Raw genomic sequence first — 17,861 nt, forward strand, 5'->3', positions numbered from 1 at the left:
TGTACTGTAGATGTTCTGGAGCTCCACCCTTTTCCAAGGTATCATGGATCAGTCCATGGCAGATGGTAGGACTGTGTTTCCACCCCTGGGGCAGTCGATTCCAGGTGTACTGGACACCTCTCCAGGTGAAGGCAAATTGTGCTCTGCATTCTGGTGCTATAGGAATAGCAAAAAATGCATTAGCAATATCAATAGTAGCATACCACCTGGCTGCCTTTGACTCCAGCTCATACTGAAGTTCTAGTATGTCCAGCACAGCAGCACTTAGTGGCGGTGTAACCTCATTCAGGGCACGATAGTCCACTGTCAGCCTCCACTCTCCATTTGGCTTTTTCACTGGCCATACAGGACTGTTGAAGGGTGAATGAGTCTTGCTGATCACTCCTTGGCTCTCTAGTTGCCGGATCAGCTTGTGAATGGGGATCACAGCATCTCTGTTGACACGATATTGTCTACGGTGCACTACTGAAGTAGCAGTTGGCAGCTGCTGGTTTGTAGTTCTCAGCAATAAAACTACAAAGGATTTATCTGAAAGGCCAAACAAAGCATGCAGCCATTCTGCATTCTCAGTCTTAATAGCTGCAGTACCAAAGGACCAGCGGTACCCTTTCGGGTCCTCGAAATCACCTCCCTTGAGGTAGTCTATGCCAAGGATGCAAGGAGCATCTGGACCAGTCACTATTGGGTGTTTATGCCACTTTATTCCAGTGAGGCTCACATCAGCCTTCACAATAGTCAGTTCTTTGGATCCCCCCGTCACTCCAGAAATAGTGACGGAGTCTGTGCCTTTTTGATTCGATGGCATTAGGGTGCACTGTGCACCAGTGTCCACCAAGGCTTTATACTTTTGTGGCTCTAATGTGCCAGGCCATCGAATCCACACAATCCAATAGATTCGGTTGTCCCTCTCCTCCACCTGGCTGGAGGCAGGGCACCTCTAAGCTTGAGCACATACAGCATTGTCAGTATGTGCATTACTGGAGCTTGCATCCCCAGTACTCACACCTGATGTGCAGGGATCTTGAGTCACCAGCATTTTTGGGTTGGGTAACTCTACACTGGAGACTTGAGCAGCCATCTTTTTAGAAGGACCTCCTTTTGCCTTTGGCTTACTCATCAACTCAAACACTCGGTCCTGTAGGGCAGCAGTAGGTTTCTTGTCCCACTTTTTCATTTCCTCTCCATACTTACACAGGAGTGCCCATAGGGTCCCTCTTGCTGATTTCTGTTTCTCTCGATTCTGTCTCATAGGAGGGCGTCTCCTCTTAATGGCTGCAATGCGGTGTCCTCCGTCTGTCTGAGGAGAAGGGGGTGAATGCCATTCCTCAGATGCTCTCTTAATAGCTGAGACCCAGGCCCGACAAGGGGCTATGACAGCATCTTCACACTCTCGTACAGTTTTAATCACATCACCCACAGTTGCATCTACCTCTGCAGGAACCCATAGCATTACTGATAGTGTATGATTAAAAGGTTGTGGTGCAGCATGCACAAACCTTTGCATCATAGGTTTAGGGCATGGTACGTGATAGGGATCTTCAATGCCATCATTATTATAGATCACGTCTCGCACAGCCAATTCTTCGAGATACCCGATAGCTTTTCCAAGTCTGGCTGCTTTGATCTGTGGGCAGTCTATTTCCTCTTTATAGGGATATCTCTCCCTTACAGCTGACAAGAGTCGTTTCCACAGGCTGGTAGTTCCAGCCTTTTCCCCAAATGCCCGATCAATACCTGCATCTTTAGCTAGGGATCCCAACTGCCTGGCTTCCTTCTGAGTTAATGTTATGGTAGCAGCCCCCTCATTCCAGCATCGGAGTAACCAAGAGAGAAGTGGTTCACCTGAAAAACGGCTGTAGTCTTTTCTCAGAGTACGCAAGTCTCTCATGGAATAGGGCTGAGCAGATTCTGAGTCTGAGTCCTCATCTGACTCTGCTCTAGCTGCTCTAGCTGGTCTAGGAGGAGAGCCATTATCCTCTATTTCCTCTATCACCTGGTCATCTTGTTCAGACTTGGAAGGGTTAAAGCTCGCTTCTGATTTCCATTGTTTTCCTTTTCTCCTAGTTACAGGGTCAACAAGTAACTGTGTGGGCTGAGGGGGAGAGGCTGTAGTATCTGCAGCAGTAGCAGCAGCAGGGCTTGCTTTCTGAGCAGCAGCACTGTCTGTGGGAGTAGAGACAGCAACTGGAGCTGTAGCCGATAAGCTGGCAATGCTCGCCGGCCTTATCTGAGTTGTGCCCTTGCGTGAGGGGGGGCGAGAAGCGGCTGCAGAGGCAGGAGTGGGGGTGCTCTCTTTACGAGGTGTGCTCGTTCCCCTAGTTGTAATTGTCTTATTCCTCACCAACATATGGTAGCACATGAACACCTGAACACCAAAAATCAGGAGGCACAAAACTATAACAATCATAATGCTACTGTTACTAAAATCAGGTGGAGTCAGCCCAAAATATGATGGAATGGTATAATTTTCTAAATTAAAACTGGGAGTGTAATTACCAACCAAGTTTTTTATCTCTATATGAAACACTACTGCACCATGCACCATGATATACACCAGTATTGAGGACGATATTGCAACGATGGTTCTTAAGCAACTCTTACGAACGAAAACCCACATAGCAGCACCAATTCCAGCTGCGAAAAGACAGATTGCATACCCTAAATACCAAAGGTACGGTACGATTGGTTTAATCTCCAACCCTGTGAAATTTCCAAAGAACAAGGTCTGATTCCAGCTCAGGAAAGCCATTCTTTCACTGGAGTTGGAATTCAAACTGTTCAGGCAATTTAGTCAAAATTTAAACTGGACTCGAGCCAATTAGCTCGGGCCCCACGTTGGGCACCAATAAATCTGTCACGGTTTAACACTGGCCCGGCAATTAAACCGAATAACAGACGCTCTCTATTAATCTCTCTCTCCTTGATAGAGAAAGGAGAGAGAATAAGGGAGAGAGACTTATGGGTTGGAAACTAAACTACACAACTTTAATGAAACAGTAGTGATAAATAGGTAAAATTACTAAATATATACAAATATACAGGAAAATGGATACCACATTCCTCCCCCCTCTCCCCCAATAACTCTCACGTCACCACCGAGGCTGTAGGGCAGCCCTGGGAAAGTCCAGGCTGGACTCCTGGAGTCGGCAGCAGTCGGGAACTGGAGGCAGGAACACACAGATATGGGCTGGCACGGATCAGGACCACAGGCAGATGAACAGACAGGATCCTTCCAGGATGCCGGGTGAAGGAAGGGAGGAAGGGAAAAGATCTGGAAAAGATCTGGCTCGGCCCTCGTGATGCCTCAAATTTATACTGAGTGTGACGTATATGGGATGGAATACTCTGTTTGGTCAATTCTGGTATCTATCTTGTCTGTTCCTCCTCAAAGGAGGGCTCAGGTGGGACCTCTGTATCCTCCTGGACGGTAAAATGTTTTCCCTCAGAGCTGAGCAGTGTCCTTGGCTCTGCATACCAGTCTCTAGCAGTAACTATAAACATCAAGTGTTATCAATCCTAGGAACACACACTGCCTGAGAAACTTACTGTTAATTTAGCAAGTGCAACTACTTACAAGAGACTTAGCTAAAAGCAAAAGTACAGAAACAGAAAACCACCTTTATCCTGGCCCAAACCAGGACACTCTGCAAACTGGCTCCATTGACCTTCTCCTTCAGCAGTTTGTGCCCCTTGTTGTGAAGCAATAGGCCAGGCAGGAGAGGCACTGGCATGGTCCTGTGTGTTAGGGAGAGTTTTGATTGATGGTGATGGATTGATGGCTTAACGATGGTGAGGACTGGTGAAGTATTAATTGAAAAGAATCAGAGGGAAAGGCAACAAGGCAGATACCATGTTTGGAGTCTAGAGCATCCAACAACGATGGAGAGGCCAATGAAGCATTCTTAGAATAGCTAAGACCTTGTTCTCATGGGAAATTTCACCTTTGCAAATGTCTGCTGGAAATAAAGTACAGCAGAGAGGGAACAGTCCTGGAGTGGGTGGAACAGATCTTCCTAACATAGCTGCTGAGGGAACCATCTGAATAATACACCTCATGTGACCTACTGCTTGTAAACAGAGAAGGACTTGTGGGTGATGTGATGGTTGGATGTAGTGAAATGAGGCAACCAGGTGCCACTAATTGCCAGGGAGTGGGCATGAGCTTGTGTTAAGCCCACCTGTGCCTGATTAAGGCGGGCCCTAACTGCGCATGTGCAGGATTAGGGGGCCAATAAAAGGTGAGTCTTGAAGCACAGGCTTGGCTTGCTCCTGAGCACACCTGCAGAGAGGTTAGCTGCTTTGTCTCAGCACTGCACTAACTTGGTTGCGCTACTAGAGGCCATCTTGGGTTCAGTTATGATGAAATGATAGTTTCTTTCTGTGGAGATGCAAGGAGGAGGTCCAGCAGAACTGTAACCTTTACAGTTACAGTTACAGTCACGGGGCCTGGATCCAGCATTGGGCCAACCAGTGTGGGAGGGCTGATGTCAGTGAAACTCCCAAAGCCACCAACACAGCCCTTCTTTATATAGGCCTGTTTCATTTATGAAGCATGGTAGAGACATATCAGGTTGAACAACCAGAGTAGACCTCCTTTCACTTCTTTCTCCAGTCCTTATCTCTGTTGTTTGAAGGCCCTAGGCCATATGCAGACCCTGATATGTCTCCTTGCTCTCCAGCAAACCCTTTCAAAATGCTAACGAGGATTTTTTCAGGAGTTTGCAGAGCTGACTTGGTACCCTGCTCCCTGTGGACATGGTTCCTCCACGGTCCTTTACAACAAGATCTGCTCTGACATGCTCCACGGGCTGCAGGTCCACAACTGCTCCATTGTGGTCCTTCACAGGCTGATTCGCAACTGCTCCACCATGATCTTTCAGAGACTGCTCCATTGTGCTCCTCCCTGGATTACAAGGAGACAGCCTGTCATCTCACTGCAGAATGTAGAGGCACTTCTGTTCAAGGCAATTTCTCCCTCTCCTCCCTCACCAACCTTGGTCTCCCTACTCTGGCAGTGCTCTTTCTCCTGATACTGCTATCTCTTCCCCCTCTCCTCTGCCTTCAAGCCTTACAACGGGTTGTTTCCCCTTCTTGAATGTGTTAATTGCAGAGGTTTACCCATTGTCATTGATGGATGATGTCACTGATGGCACTGATGGCCTCAACATTAGCCAGAGGAAGGCCTGGACATTTTGGAGCTGGGAGAGCTTTCAGCAGCTTCTCATAGAAGCCACCCCTGGGGCCCCTGCCCTTCTCCAAAAAACAGCACCACATCAATCCAGAGCGGCTGCTTAGGATAGATGTTAGCACAGGACATTGCAGAGTTGAGTTAATGGTTGTACTTGATGATCTTAAAGGTCTTTTCCAACCAGAACAAACCTGTGATTGATTCTGTGGTTTGCAAAAGGTACAAAGAGACTCAAGTAATGAGAAGTGGATGTCACCTCTCTGGACTTCTGCAAGGCCTTTGGCATGGTCCCCCACAATATCCTACTCACCAACTTGGAGAGACAGGGATTTGATGGGTGGACTGTTCAGGGGATAAGAAACTGGCAGGATGGTTGCATCTAGAGGGATGTGGTCAATTGCTTGAAGTTCAGATGCAGATCCTCAGGGGTCATGTACTGTTTAATATTTTTATCAGCTATATAGACAGCGGGATCGAGTGCACCATCAGCAAGTTTGCAGATGACACCAAGCTGAGTGGTGCTGTTGATAAGCCAGAGGGACAGAATGTCACCCAGAAGGACGAGGGGCAATGGTTTTAAATTAGAGAAGAGCTGATCTAGATTGCATGTTAGAAAAAGAATTCTTTACCATGAGGATAGAGGAAAAATGGAACTGGTTGCCCAGGGAGGTAGCTGAGGCCTCATCCCTGGGGATATTCAAGGTGAGCCTTGATGATATGGAGAAGGCTGAGGTACTCAATGACTGTTTTCCTCAGTCTTTACCAGCAAGGGCTCTGGCCACACCACCATCCAAGTCAGAGAAAACAAAGGCAGGGGCTCAGAGGAGGGCGATCTGCCCACTGTAGCAGAAAAGCAGGTTTGAGACCATCTAAAGATCATGAAATTGCACAAATCCATGGGACCTGACGAGTTCTATCCATGGGTCTTGAGAGATTATCTGGAGGCAGGAGCTGAATACACCATTAGCAAGTTTTCTGATGTTTCTTGACTGCATGGTGCTGCTGAGTCTCTTGAGGAACAAGAGGCCTTGCAGAGGGATCGCAGTAGTTTGGAGCATTGGACATTGACAAATGCGATGAAATTCAGCAAGTAGAAATGACAGATTCTGCACCTGGGATCAAGTAATGCTGGGCATCACTAGAAATTGGGAGAGGAGTGGTTGGAGAGCAACCCTGCAGAAAGGACCTGGAGATGCTGGTCAGCAGAAGGCTCCAGAGGAGCCAGCAGTGTGCCCTGGCACCAAGAGGGCAAACCACTTCCTGGAGACATCAAATACAGGAAGAGCAGCCAGTCAAGAGAGGTGTGGCCTCACTTTGAGTAGTGTGTGTTCCGGGGCCTACAATTCAACAAAGGTGTGAAAGTCCCCAATCACTTCTGGAGGAGGGAGGGAAACAAAGCTGGTGAGAGGCTGGAAGGCATGCCCTGTGACAAGCAACTGAGGACTCTGGGTTTTCCTAGTTTGGAGACAAGGAGTCTGAGGGGCAACCTCATGGCACTGTGCCGATTCCTGAAGAGTTGTGGAGAGGAAGGTGCTGAGTTCTTCTTGATGGGACAGATGGGAATTGTTCAAAGCTGCCTCAGGGTAGGTTTAGAGTGGAGGATAGGAAGCATTTCTTTCCTGAGAAGGTGGTCAAACACTGAAACAGGCTTCCTGGGGAAGTGGTCGATGCCCCAAGCCTGTCAGTGCTTAAGAGGCATTTGGACAATGCTCTTGATGACATGATTTATCTTTTGGTCAGCCCTGAATTAGTCAGGCATTTGAACTAGATGACCACTGAACTAGCCTGGTATGGTCTATATATGCAGCTGTGCAGGGTGGATCTCTGCAGCAGCTGGGCTCAGACAGTCTGCTCAATCTGCTCCTGGATACCAGCCTTGCCAGCTGAAGGCACCTGGACATACGATCCCCTGAGGCCACATCCCCATTCCAGGTGCTGGTGCAGTCCTCCTCAGTCACACACACACCAACACTCGAGTCCAGTCACTGTGGTCTCTCAGTTGCTGACACTAATGACACAGGGGCTGCCTGACCTCCTGCCCCAGTTGCTGCACTCACACCCCTGTGCTTCACACAGAAAAGAGATTCACTCTCACAAGAATTAGAAATAAAGTTTAATGAGAAGACAGGACAGATGGCACTGTCTTTCCCGTCTTTAGGTCTTTCCCTAAACTTCCCACAGTAAGTCTTGTGCAATCCAAAATTTCTCTTCCTTTCCACTCCATAATGTTTCCTACACCCTTAGCCAACCATCCCCTTGGTCAACTAAATGGTGACCCAGAATGCTGCTCTCAGTGATTCATCCTGGTGGGTTTCATACCTGGACAACAGGGGTGATGGCTCTCACAGGACAGCCCTAGAAGGAACTAGGACAAGATACTCATTTTCTCAGGAGCCTGTAATTTGGGTTCTCACTTGCTGGTGTGCTTCTTATCCCAACACAAGACGAGAACATAAGTCTCCTGAGGCAGTCATGTTAGGACATTGCATACATATTCAATGGTGTTATCTAAGAGATGACAGAGCAGATCATTGGAACTGCTGCCTAGAAATGCATACTGAGAGGGGGAAAAGCTGTGTTGTTGAATGGACAAAGGCTTTCTTTAGGGCCAGGATCACAGTCTTGTTTCTAAGACTGTAGATGAACGGATTTAAGAATGGGTATAGGACAGTGTTCAGCAAGGCTACAATTCTATTGGTGTCCAAGGAATCGCCTTCTGAAGGACACACATAGAGAGCAATGCAACTCCCATATACAATGGCCAAGGTGGTGAGATGGGAAGAACAGGTGGCAAAAGCTTTTTTTCTCCCTGAGTCTGATGGAAGTTGTAGAATACAGGAAATGATGCACGTGTAAAACACCAATGTTAAATGTAAGGAGCTCAGCACAATAAATGATAAGAAAACCGAGTCTGTTTTCCAAAGCAAGCTGGTGTCAGAGCAGGATAGTTTGAATAAGGGAGAGCTCTCACCAAAAAAATGGTGGATCTTTTTCAAGCCACAGAATGTCAACTTGTAAAGGAGGACCAGGCGGTAACTTAAGAGAGTGAAGCCCATGAACCAAGCAGCACCAGCCAGCTGGATGCAGAGCTGAGGCTTCATGATGGCAGCATAATGCAAAGGCTGGCAGATGGCAAGATAGTGGTCAAAGGACATGACACCAAGTAGAATGAACTCTACAGTGCCCAGGACAAAACGAAATAGGACTGGGCAAACAGGTGCTTAGTGAGATTGTTCTCCTACCAGAACCCAGGATCGCAAGCAGTTTGATGTTTGTACAAGTTGTAAACCAGATTTCCAGAAAGGACAGATTGCTGATGAAAAAGTACATGGGGGTTTGCAGGTGGTGATCCATACACATGAGGAGAATGATGGCTGCGTTCCCCAGCACTGTTGTCAGGTACGTGAATGGAAGGACCAGAGAGAGAAATAGCTGTAGCCTCTGATCAAGTCCTGAGAAACCCTCTAGGATGAACTCAATAACTGCAGTTTCATTTTCAGATCCCATGCTGGATTTCAGTTCATCCTGTTGAGACAGAAATATAGCAAAAAAACAAGTGTGACAATTCCACTATCTGGAATAAAAGTTCTAACTTTCCTTCTTGCAGTCTTCCTAAGCAGCAGAGTCAGAGAGTCCTTCAAGCATTTCTCACAGCTTTTTTTCTTTTCTGTTTCATATCACAGCTAGAGTCCTCAGAGTGTTTGTTGTCTTCTTCCCGCCTTTTTCAAACACTCATTAAGAATCTTAAGGATTTTTAAAGGCTGCTAGTTAATTCACCCAGTCTCTGAGAAAATCAAAATTCACTCAGACCTATTCCAAACCTATGTCACACCTGTGTGCCAAACCCATCTCTTCTGTTGCACAAATACTAAACCATCAAATCCATTCAAATCAAATCTGTATGCTGAAAGCTATTCTTTTTGTTTTTCAGTACTTGCCTTTTTGGACTAGGAATGCCTGGGAAACTGGTGATTTTATAAAAATGGAATATCAAGTATCTCTTCTGGAAATCTGTGACTTTCTTCCACAACTTCTTGCTCTCTGTTTCTTCAGAAAAGGGGAGGACAGGCTGTGATAGGGACTAAGTATGACTTGTCCTCTTCTTCACTCTAAACAGTGACTGGTATTTCCTATGGTTCCACACAGTTTGTCACACAGTCTCATCTGACACCTGTTTGCACTGAGGTGCAGTTGCTTCCAAAGAGCTTTGTTATTACTATCAAATGTCCCAACTGAAATGCTGGAAGAGATTTGTAGCCTTTCTTTTGCGTGCCAGTTATAGGTTGTGAGGATCCAGCCTCTAGAATTTTCTCTTGTCTCCATTGAGTATATAGGGAGCCTTGGGAAAACAAGTTCTCAGTGGTAGCTGCAGTGAAGTAGATGAAACTCACAGTTCAAGTCTCAAATCTCTGATTTATTAATGACTTATGTTTTTTTAAGACAAATAATGCATCCAATGGAAGGAAGCACCAGAAAAATATATTAAATGAAGACTAACAATTTTCCCTTCATCTTCACATTTGTTTCCAGACATAGAAATGATCAGAGCAGATGACTCCAAAACTAGGAGAATTCAAAATGCAAGAGGAGGAGGGGAAGACACAGTGGGTTTGAAACAAAGCTGTGCTGGTGTGCAGCCCAAGCGCTTAAGTCATTAGTCCCCTGGGTGACTCAGAAGCTCTCCCATCTCATCATCCACATAGGCAAGAGGAGAGACTGGTCAGAGACAGAGGATCAACTTGAAACGAAGTGATTGATTTCAGAAATTAAACCACTTCTAATTCAACCACCTCCAAAATAAGCAAAAAGGAGTCACCTTCAAAATTAACTGGCATCCTTGGTACCTTACTGTTGGGAAACTGTCTGGAAGAAAAGAGACATGTGAGCAATCCTGATTATTTAGCTTTAGCTAGAGTAAGCTAAGGGCCTTGAGACTCAGCTGCTAGGTTACTGAAAGATGAGCTATGGAAAAAAGGTAAGGGAGCTGGCAACAGAAAAGAAGAATAACAGGATAATGATGTAGCCAGCAGAAGTTCTGTGAGAACAGGATTTGTGGCCAAGATATAGCCACCTGCAAGATATCGTTATATAAAAAAGGGCTCCATATAAAGAGAGTGTGAACTGTTAATAGGCGACTTCACTTTAACCATACTGGTGACTAAGTGTTGTCCTTAAGCCTCCATGGATTTTCTACACCTTACCAAGGTTTTTGACACAGTGTCCCACAACATCCTCATGAGCAAGCTCAAGAAATGTGGGATAGAAGAATGGAGAGTGAGATGGATTAAGAACTGGCCACACAACAGAGAACAAAGAGTGGTGATCAATGGTGCAGAGTCCAGCTGGAGACCTGAAACTACTGGGGTCCCCCAGAGGGATCAGTGCTAGGTCCAGTCCTGTTCAACATCTTTATCAATGACCTTGAGGAGGTGACAGAGTGTCTTCTCTGCAAGTTTGCTGATGATACAAAACTGGGAGGACTGGCTGATTCACCTGAAAACTGTGTGACCATTCAGCAAGATTTGGAGAGACTGGAGAGCAAGGCCAGCAGGAATATAATGAGGATCAACAGGAACAAGTGCAGAGTCCTGCACCTGGGAAGTAATAGCAAAATGCACCACTTCAGGTTAGGAGGCGACCTGCTAGAGAGCAGACCCATGGGTCCAAGGACCTTGGAGTCCTGGTGGACAACAAGTACTCCATGGGACAGCAATGTGCCCTGGTGTCCAAGAAGGCCCATGGTATCCTGGGGTGCATTAAGAAGAGTGTGTCCAGCAGATGGAAGGAGGTTCCCCTCCCCCTCTACTCTGCCTAGTGAGAACTCACCTAGAGTATTTGTCATTGCTGGTCTGGCAATGAACCAAATGACAGATACTCTCAATTAATCCCCCTCTCCTCCTTGAGAAAGAAAGGAGAGAGAATAAGGGAGAGAGACTTATGGGTTGGAAACTAAACTACACAGCTTTCATGAAACAGTAATGATAAAAAGGAAGAATTATTAAACATTTACAATACCACGGTTCTCCCCCCTGAAACTCTGTTTTCTTGCCTCCAGCTCCCGACTGCTGCTGACTCCAGGAGTCCAGCCTGGACTTTCCCAGGGCTGCCCTGCAGCCTTGGTGGTGATGTGAGAGTTATTGAGGGAGAGGGGGGAGGAACATGTTATCAGTTTTCCTGTATATTTGTATATATTTAGTAATTTCTCCTTTTTATCATTACTGTTTCAGTTAAAGCTGTGTAGTTTAGTTTCTAACCCATAAGTCTCTCTCCCTTATTCTCTTTCCTTTCTTTCTCAGGGAGGGGAGGGGCATTAACAGAGAGTATCTGTCATTTGGTTTAATTGCCAGACCAGCGTAAAACCCTGACAAGGATAAAAAAACTTTGTTAATAACTACATTTTCAGTTTTACTTTGAGGAATTATACCACTCCAAGTACCAGCCGAACTCAGGCTGAGTTCAGTGGATTCTCCTCAAAATGGCATTGTGCTTATTATAGTTTTGATTCTACTGCATGATATTATAGATTTTTCTCATATGTTTTGTATTAATCCTCATATATTATTGTATATTGGTGAGGACTAAGACAACTAACACAATTAGGGGAATGAACGTGCCTTGTATGGAGAGAACTGCTGCTTCTGCCTCTGCTGCCACTGCTTGACCCCCCTCACCCAAGGCCACAAGCTGGCATGTGGCTGCTACTGCTGCAGACACCACAGCCTCTCCCCCTCAGTCCGCACAGCTACTAGTGAACTAGGAGAAAAGTAAAACAAAAGAAATCAGATGTTAGCCCTAGTCCTTCAAAGTCTGCAAGAGACAACCAGGTGATAGAGGAGATAGAGGATGTAACCTCTCCTCAGAGAGCAGCCAAACCAGTTATCTGAGGAGGACTCAGATTCAGAAGTACATGTTCAATCCTATTCCATGAGGCACTTGTGTATTCTGAGAAAAGACTATTCATCTTGCAGGTGAACCATTTCTCACTTGGTTACTCCGATGCTGGAATGAAGGGGCTGCTACCATAACATTAACTCAGAGGGAAGCCAGGCAGTTGGGATCCCTGGCCAAAGATGCAGGAATTGAACGGGCATTTGGGGAAAAGGCTGGAACCACCAGCTGATGGAGACGACTCTTGTAAGCTATAAGGGAGAGATAACCCTATAAACTGGAAATAGACTGCCCACAGGTCAGAGCACTCACATTTGGAAAAGCTGTCAAGTATCTGAAAGAATTGGCTTTATAAGATGTGATCTATACCAATGATGAGACTGTAGATCCTTATCACATGCCATGCCCTATGCCTGTGAGGCAAAGGCTTGTGCATGCTGCACCATCCCCATTTAACCACACACTATCAGTAATGTTATGGGTCCCTGGAGAAATGGAACCAACTGTGGGTGATGTGATTAAAACAGGATGAGAATATGAAGATGCAGTCATGGCTCCTCATTGGGCCTGGGTCTCAGCTGTAAAGGGAACAGCTGAGAAACTGCACTTACCCCATCACAAAGCCCTGGTGGTGCTGTCTAGAGCCCAGGCCTGGAACTGGCTGGAACTATGTCATAGTCATAAAACCACGGAATGGGTTGGGTTGGAAGGGTTAAAGATCATCCTGTTCCATCCCCCTGCATGCATGGGTAGGGACACCTCTCACCCAACTGAAGCCTACCCTGCCCCTGTCCCCATGGAACTCACTTCTTAATCCTATCCACAGTATCAGCCTCAGTCAGAGCTGGTGGACAGACAGCTGAGTATCAGTCAGCTGTGTGCCCAGGTGGTCAAGAAGGCCACCAACATCCTGGCTTTTATCAGGAATAGCATGGCCAGCAGGAGTAGGGAAGTGATCGTGCCCATGGATAAAGAGAGGAAACAGTGTTGGCACAAGTTCTGGACACTGAGGCACCCTCACTGCTTGCCAGGAGGACTTTGGATCCCTGATGGCACTGTGACCCTCATCATCTTGTGAACTTCCCACCCACCACATCACCCACCTCTTCAATCCAGACATCACCAGTCAGGCTACAACAGGACAATGGTAGAGCATGCCAAAGGGCTTGCTACAGGCCAGGCGCACCCCATGCCTTTCTGTCCCCTTCCCACTCTGCTTCAGCAATCCTCTCTGTCCTTCACCTGCATGCAGCAGGATGGACCCCATCACTGTCCCAGGGACTGAGGTCATAGAATCATAGTATCATAGAATGTTAGGGGTTGGAAGGGACCTCTAGCGATCATCCAGTCCAATCCCTCTGCCAAAGCAAGATCACCTAGAGCAGGTCACACAGGAACACATACAGGTATGTGTTGAAAGTCTCCAAAAAAGGAGACTCTACAGCCTCTCTGGGCAGCCTGTTCCAGTGCTCCCACAACCTCACAGTCAAGAAGTTTCTCCTCATGTTGAGGTGGAACTTCCTATGTTCTGGCATAAACCCATTGTTCACCTGAAAAGAGATTGGCCCCTTCCTTTTGTCACCCACCCCTCAGACACATATAAACACTCATAAAATCCCCTGAGTCTTCTTTTCTCAAGGCTAAGCAGACCAAATTCTCTCACTCTTTATTCATAGGAGAGATGGTCAAGTTTATTAATCATCTCCTGTCACTCCGTTAGACTCTCTCCAGTAGATCCCTGTCCTAGTAGAAGTGGGGAGCCCAAAATAGCATCCAGTATTCCATGTGTGGTCTCACCAGGGCAGAGTATAGCAGTAGGAAAACCAACTGAGATCTTCTAGATCACTTTTGCTGATGCACTCCAGGACACTATTGGCCCTCTAGACTACCCATTTGGTCATCCCTTTGCAGAAGGATAGCAGTTTAGTCAAGCAAGATTTCTGTTTAGTAAATAAATGTTGGCTGCTCCTGAGAGTGTTCTTTGTGTTTTCACATTAAGTGTACTGAATATTCTCCTTTCCTACTCATTATTGAGAGCTACATCTACCAATGCAGAGATGTGGAAGCTACTCAGTTTCAACAGGTTTTCTCCTTCCCCTCTTTCAGCCTCCTGTTTTGTACTGACTGTAGCACAATAGACCTTCCAGTACCTGTGGGGAGCCTAGTGGAATACTGAAGAGGGACTGCTTCCAAGGGCCTGGACTGATAGGATGAGGAGGAATGGGTTTTAGTAAGAAAGGAGTTTATTTGGACTGGAAGTTAGGAAAAAGTTCTTTACCATGAGGGTACTGGAAAAAATGGAACAGGTTTCCCAGGGAGGTGTTTGAGGCCTCATCCCTGGAGATATTCATCATGGTGAGGCTTGAGGAGGCTCTGGGCAACCTGATCTAGTTTAGGGTATCCCCGGTTACTGCAGGGGGGTTGGAATGGATGACCTTTTGAGGTCCCTTCCAACCCAAATAATTCTGTTATTCAGTGATTATAAGGCAACTTCAGTTACAATGGAAAGTGCACAGAGCTTTGCCAGGATGGGATTTTGAGGCCCCAAGGTGATGGCCAGTCTGGAGAGGTTAATGGGCCAAGGCTCAGTTCTGTGAAGAATGTGGGCTGTAGAGGAGGATCCTGGGAGTGCCTGAAGGGTGGGTGTGAGCATGGTGGAGCTTTTCTTCAGAGTGGGAAACAGCTTGGGCAAGAAAGAAGGGCCCAAAGGGAAGATGGGGATGCATGGAGTGGAGAGCAGAAGAAAGAAATGTCACTGCAAGAGCCATGCTGGGGAATACCACATCCCCCAGAAGGCACCTGGATCAGCCCAAGGCTCTGTGTGCCAAGGCAGAGGCAGGGAGGACACAGAGATGTCAAGAGAGGAAGGGGACAGCATGGTGGGGCAGGCGGGTGAAGGAGCAGAGCCTGCAGGGCAAGAGGCACAGGGGATGGGACAGCCCAGGACAGACTGTGCTGGAGACGAGAGAGGGAAAAGCTGTGGAAAAGCTGAAGGCACACTTGGTAGAGCCAAGCTCGCCATGCCTTTGCTTATGGCTCTTGTCTCTCTTCCTGATGGCCATGGGGAGACAAGTGGAGCTTCCAGCAGCACTGGGGCTCAGGGCCTCCTTGTCCATGTGCAGGAGGCTGGGAGGTGCAGTGACATAGCCCTGCCCTTGGCATTGCCCATCTCCACATCCCAGTGCTGCCAGGAGAGCCCTGAGGGCTGAGGGAGGGACAGGATCTCCCTTGCCAGGGTCTGGGGCTCAGGGCTGGCACCTTTGGGGAATGGGCTCAGGGCTGGGCCCTTTGCAATCCTGAGACAAAGCCAGGCTTCCTCAGCACCAGAGCCACCTGCACCTTCCTTTTCCCCACCTGTCATCACTGCCTCCTGGTTCCTGCTCCCACCATACCCTGCAGGGGACACTTTCTCAGGGCTGTCCCTCAGGGGGACCCAGGCACACGGCAAGAAACTTTGGACTTGGACTCTGCCATGGACTTTCTTGTTGAGAAAGAAGCTTCTGCAGCTTCCTCTCCTTGCCTCTTGAGCAATTGTCATGGGCTCAGCATCAACCCCCCAGAGGGCTCCTGACAGCTGTGAGCTGGGCTCCTGGGATGGAGGGAGCTGCTGGCAAGTAGGCAGTGCTGCAGAGAGAGAGCTCTGGGCAGGAGCAGCTCCTCTGCAGAGCGCAGCAGGGCTAAGGGCACTGCCAGGGTATCTCGGGGAGATGAACAAGGCAGAGAGAGCTTCAAGGGGGGGGAAGATGGAGGGGATGAGCTCAGTGGAGGAGAACCTTCCCAGCTTCTGACATGGTGAGTGTCTGGTGCAGGGCAGGTAAGCTGGTGCAGTACCTGGAGGCATCTCCTAAAGCTGCAGAGCCACAGCTGATGGGAACTGTAAGGGGGGAAAGGGCTGGAGGTGTAAGGGGAATTGTGAAGAGGAGTGAGGGTGTGTGTGCAGGCAGGGGTGCCCAGAGCTGTCCTTCAGAGCAGGGTCCTGCAGCCCAGGGGCTGTGTGCTGGGGCAGGGACTCTGCTGCCTGCCTGCCTGCCAGGGGCAGCTCTCAGCCTGCCCGGGGAGCAACCTGGTGCTGGCAGAAGCTGTGGCTGGCAGGAGACAGGGAGCACGGGGCAGGGTCCTGGTGCTGGTGAGAGAGGGATGAATTGCTCAGGGTGGCTCACAGCTCCAGCTGATGTCCAGAATATTTCTGAGGGGACTTTTCAGGAGTCCCTTCAGGACAGGGCTTTTCTGCTCCAGTCTGGTCTCTCCTCAGGCTCTGCTTCCACTTGTCTCTGGCTCAGCTTGGTGGGATGGAAACTCAGCTGTGCAGTGGAGAGCAGGGTCTGGGACTCCTCAAGCATTACCTGGAGGGGAACTGGGAACCTCGGGAAGTGCCTCCACCCCCCCCAACCCCCAGCAGCTCAGCTCAGCCTCCCCTTTCCATTGTCCTCAGGGGGTGTGATACCTGTTCTTTAGGTCCTGCCGCTCCCAAGTGGCTGCAGGGCAGAACCGGGCACCCAGGGGCTGGGCTGGGCTCTATGAGCGAGGGCAGGAAGGGAGGCGGGCCAAGGAACCAGCTCCTGGCTGGGGCAGCTCCAGGCAGCAGATGTGTCCATGGCAAGGAGGTGTCCATCTTCCCTCTGCCCTCTGGAGCTCTGGGCAATGCCCTCTGTGAGGCTGGGGAGGAGCTGACCCTCCCTTCATCAGACCAGCTCCCCCTTCTCTGCACGCAGCCACAGGCAATACTCTTGCCTTGCTCTGTTCTCCCCAAGTGCAGCAGAAATGCTGAGGGGTCGAGACATCCAAGAACATTCCCCAGGAGAGATCAGGGGAACTGAAATAAAAACCCAAACCTCTCTGAAGCTGCCCTTCTGCAACCTGGTTCTTCAGCACTGAGAATATAGATGCTGACGATACCTTTTGTTTAGCACTGCTTTCATATGACAAATTTCACCACCAATAAGTGCCCCCAAGAGATACAAGCATAGAGCTGAAGTAAGGTCTCGTAGAAAAGTGTGTCTATACCAGGAAAATAGGGAAACTGACTTTGATTTTCTAGACAGGTTTCCTCTTACTTCGCTTAATTTCCCCCATCATGAGTGCTCCGTGGTGGAAAGCAGATGTCCAACAGCAGCTCCATCAGCCAGTTTCTCCTCCTGGCATTTGCAGACAGGCGGGAGCTGCAGCTCTTGCACTTCTGGCTCTTCCTGGGCATCTACCTGGCTGCCCTCCTGGGCAATGGCCTCATCATCACCACCATCGCCTGTGAGCACCACCTCCACATCCCCATGTACTTCTTCCTCCCAAACCTCTCCCTCTTCGACCTGGGATCCATCTCCACCACTCTGCCCAAAGCCATGGCCAATTCCCTTTGGGACAACAGGGGCATCTCCTACAAGGGATGTGCTGCACACCTGTTTTTCTTTGTCTTCCTTCTTTCAGCAGAGTTTTATCTCCTGACCATCATGTCCTACGACCGCTACGTGGCCATCTGCAAACCCCTGCACTACGGGAGCCTCCTGGGCAGCAGAGCTTGTGTCCACATGGCAGCAGCTGCCTGGGGCACTGGGTTTCTCACTGCTCTGCTGCACACAGCCAATACATTTTCCCTGCCCCTCTTCCAGGGCAATGCCCTGGACCAGTTCTTCTGTGAAATCCCTCAGATCCTCAAGCTCTCCTGCTCACACTCCCACCTCAGGGAAATTTTGTTTTCTGTGGTCAGTGCCTTTCATTTTTCTGTTTTGTTTTCATAGTGGTGTCCTATGTGGAGATCTTCAGGGCTATGCTTTGATCCCCTCTGAGGAGG

At 48.4% G+C, this 17,861-nt stretch overlaps 2 protein-coding genes across 2 annotated transcripts; one reads left to right on the forward strand and one right to left on the reverse strand.

Annotated features, from left to right (window-relative positions):
• Window positions 1-7,716: 7,716 nt before the first annotated feature.
• Window positions 7,717-8,695, reverse strand: LOC115600114 (olfactory receptor 6F1-like). Its single transcript, XM_030468340.1, is given in 2 exon segments — window positions 7,717-8,392; window positions 8,394-8,695. Coding segments are annotated over 2 exon segments (978 nt in total).
• Window positions 8,696-17,175: 8,480 nt separating this feature from the next.
• LOC115600064 (olfactory receptor 14I1-like) lies at window positions 17,176-17,571 on the forward strand (the record flags this gene model as incomplete). Its single annotated transcript, XM_030468306.1, has 1 exon — window positions 17,176-17,571. A coding segment is annotated over exon 1 (396 nt), but the record flags the coding sequence as incomplete, so codon positions are not given.
• Between the last annotated feature and the right edge of the window lie 290 nt (window positions 17,572-17,861).

This window comes from Calypte anna, chromosome W, assembly GCF_003957555.1.
Source record: "Calypte anna isolate BGI_N300 chromosome W, bCalAnn1_v1.p, whole genome shotgun sequence".
Taxonomy (NCBI): Eukaryota; Metazoa; Chordata; class Aves; order Apodiformes; family Trochilidae; genus Calypte; species Calypte anna.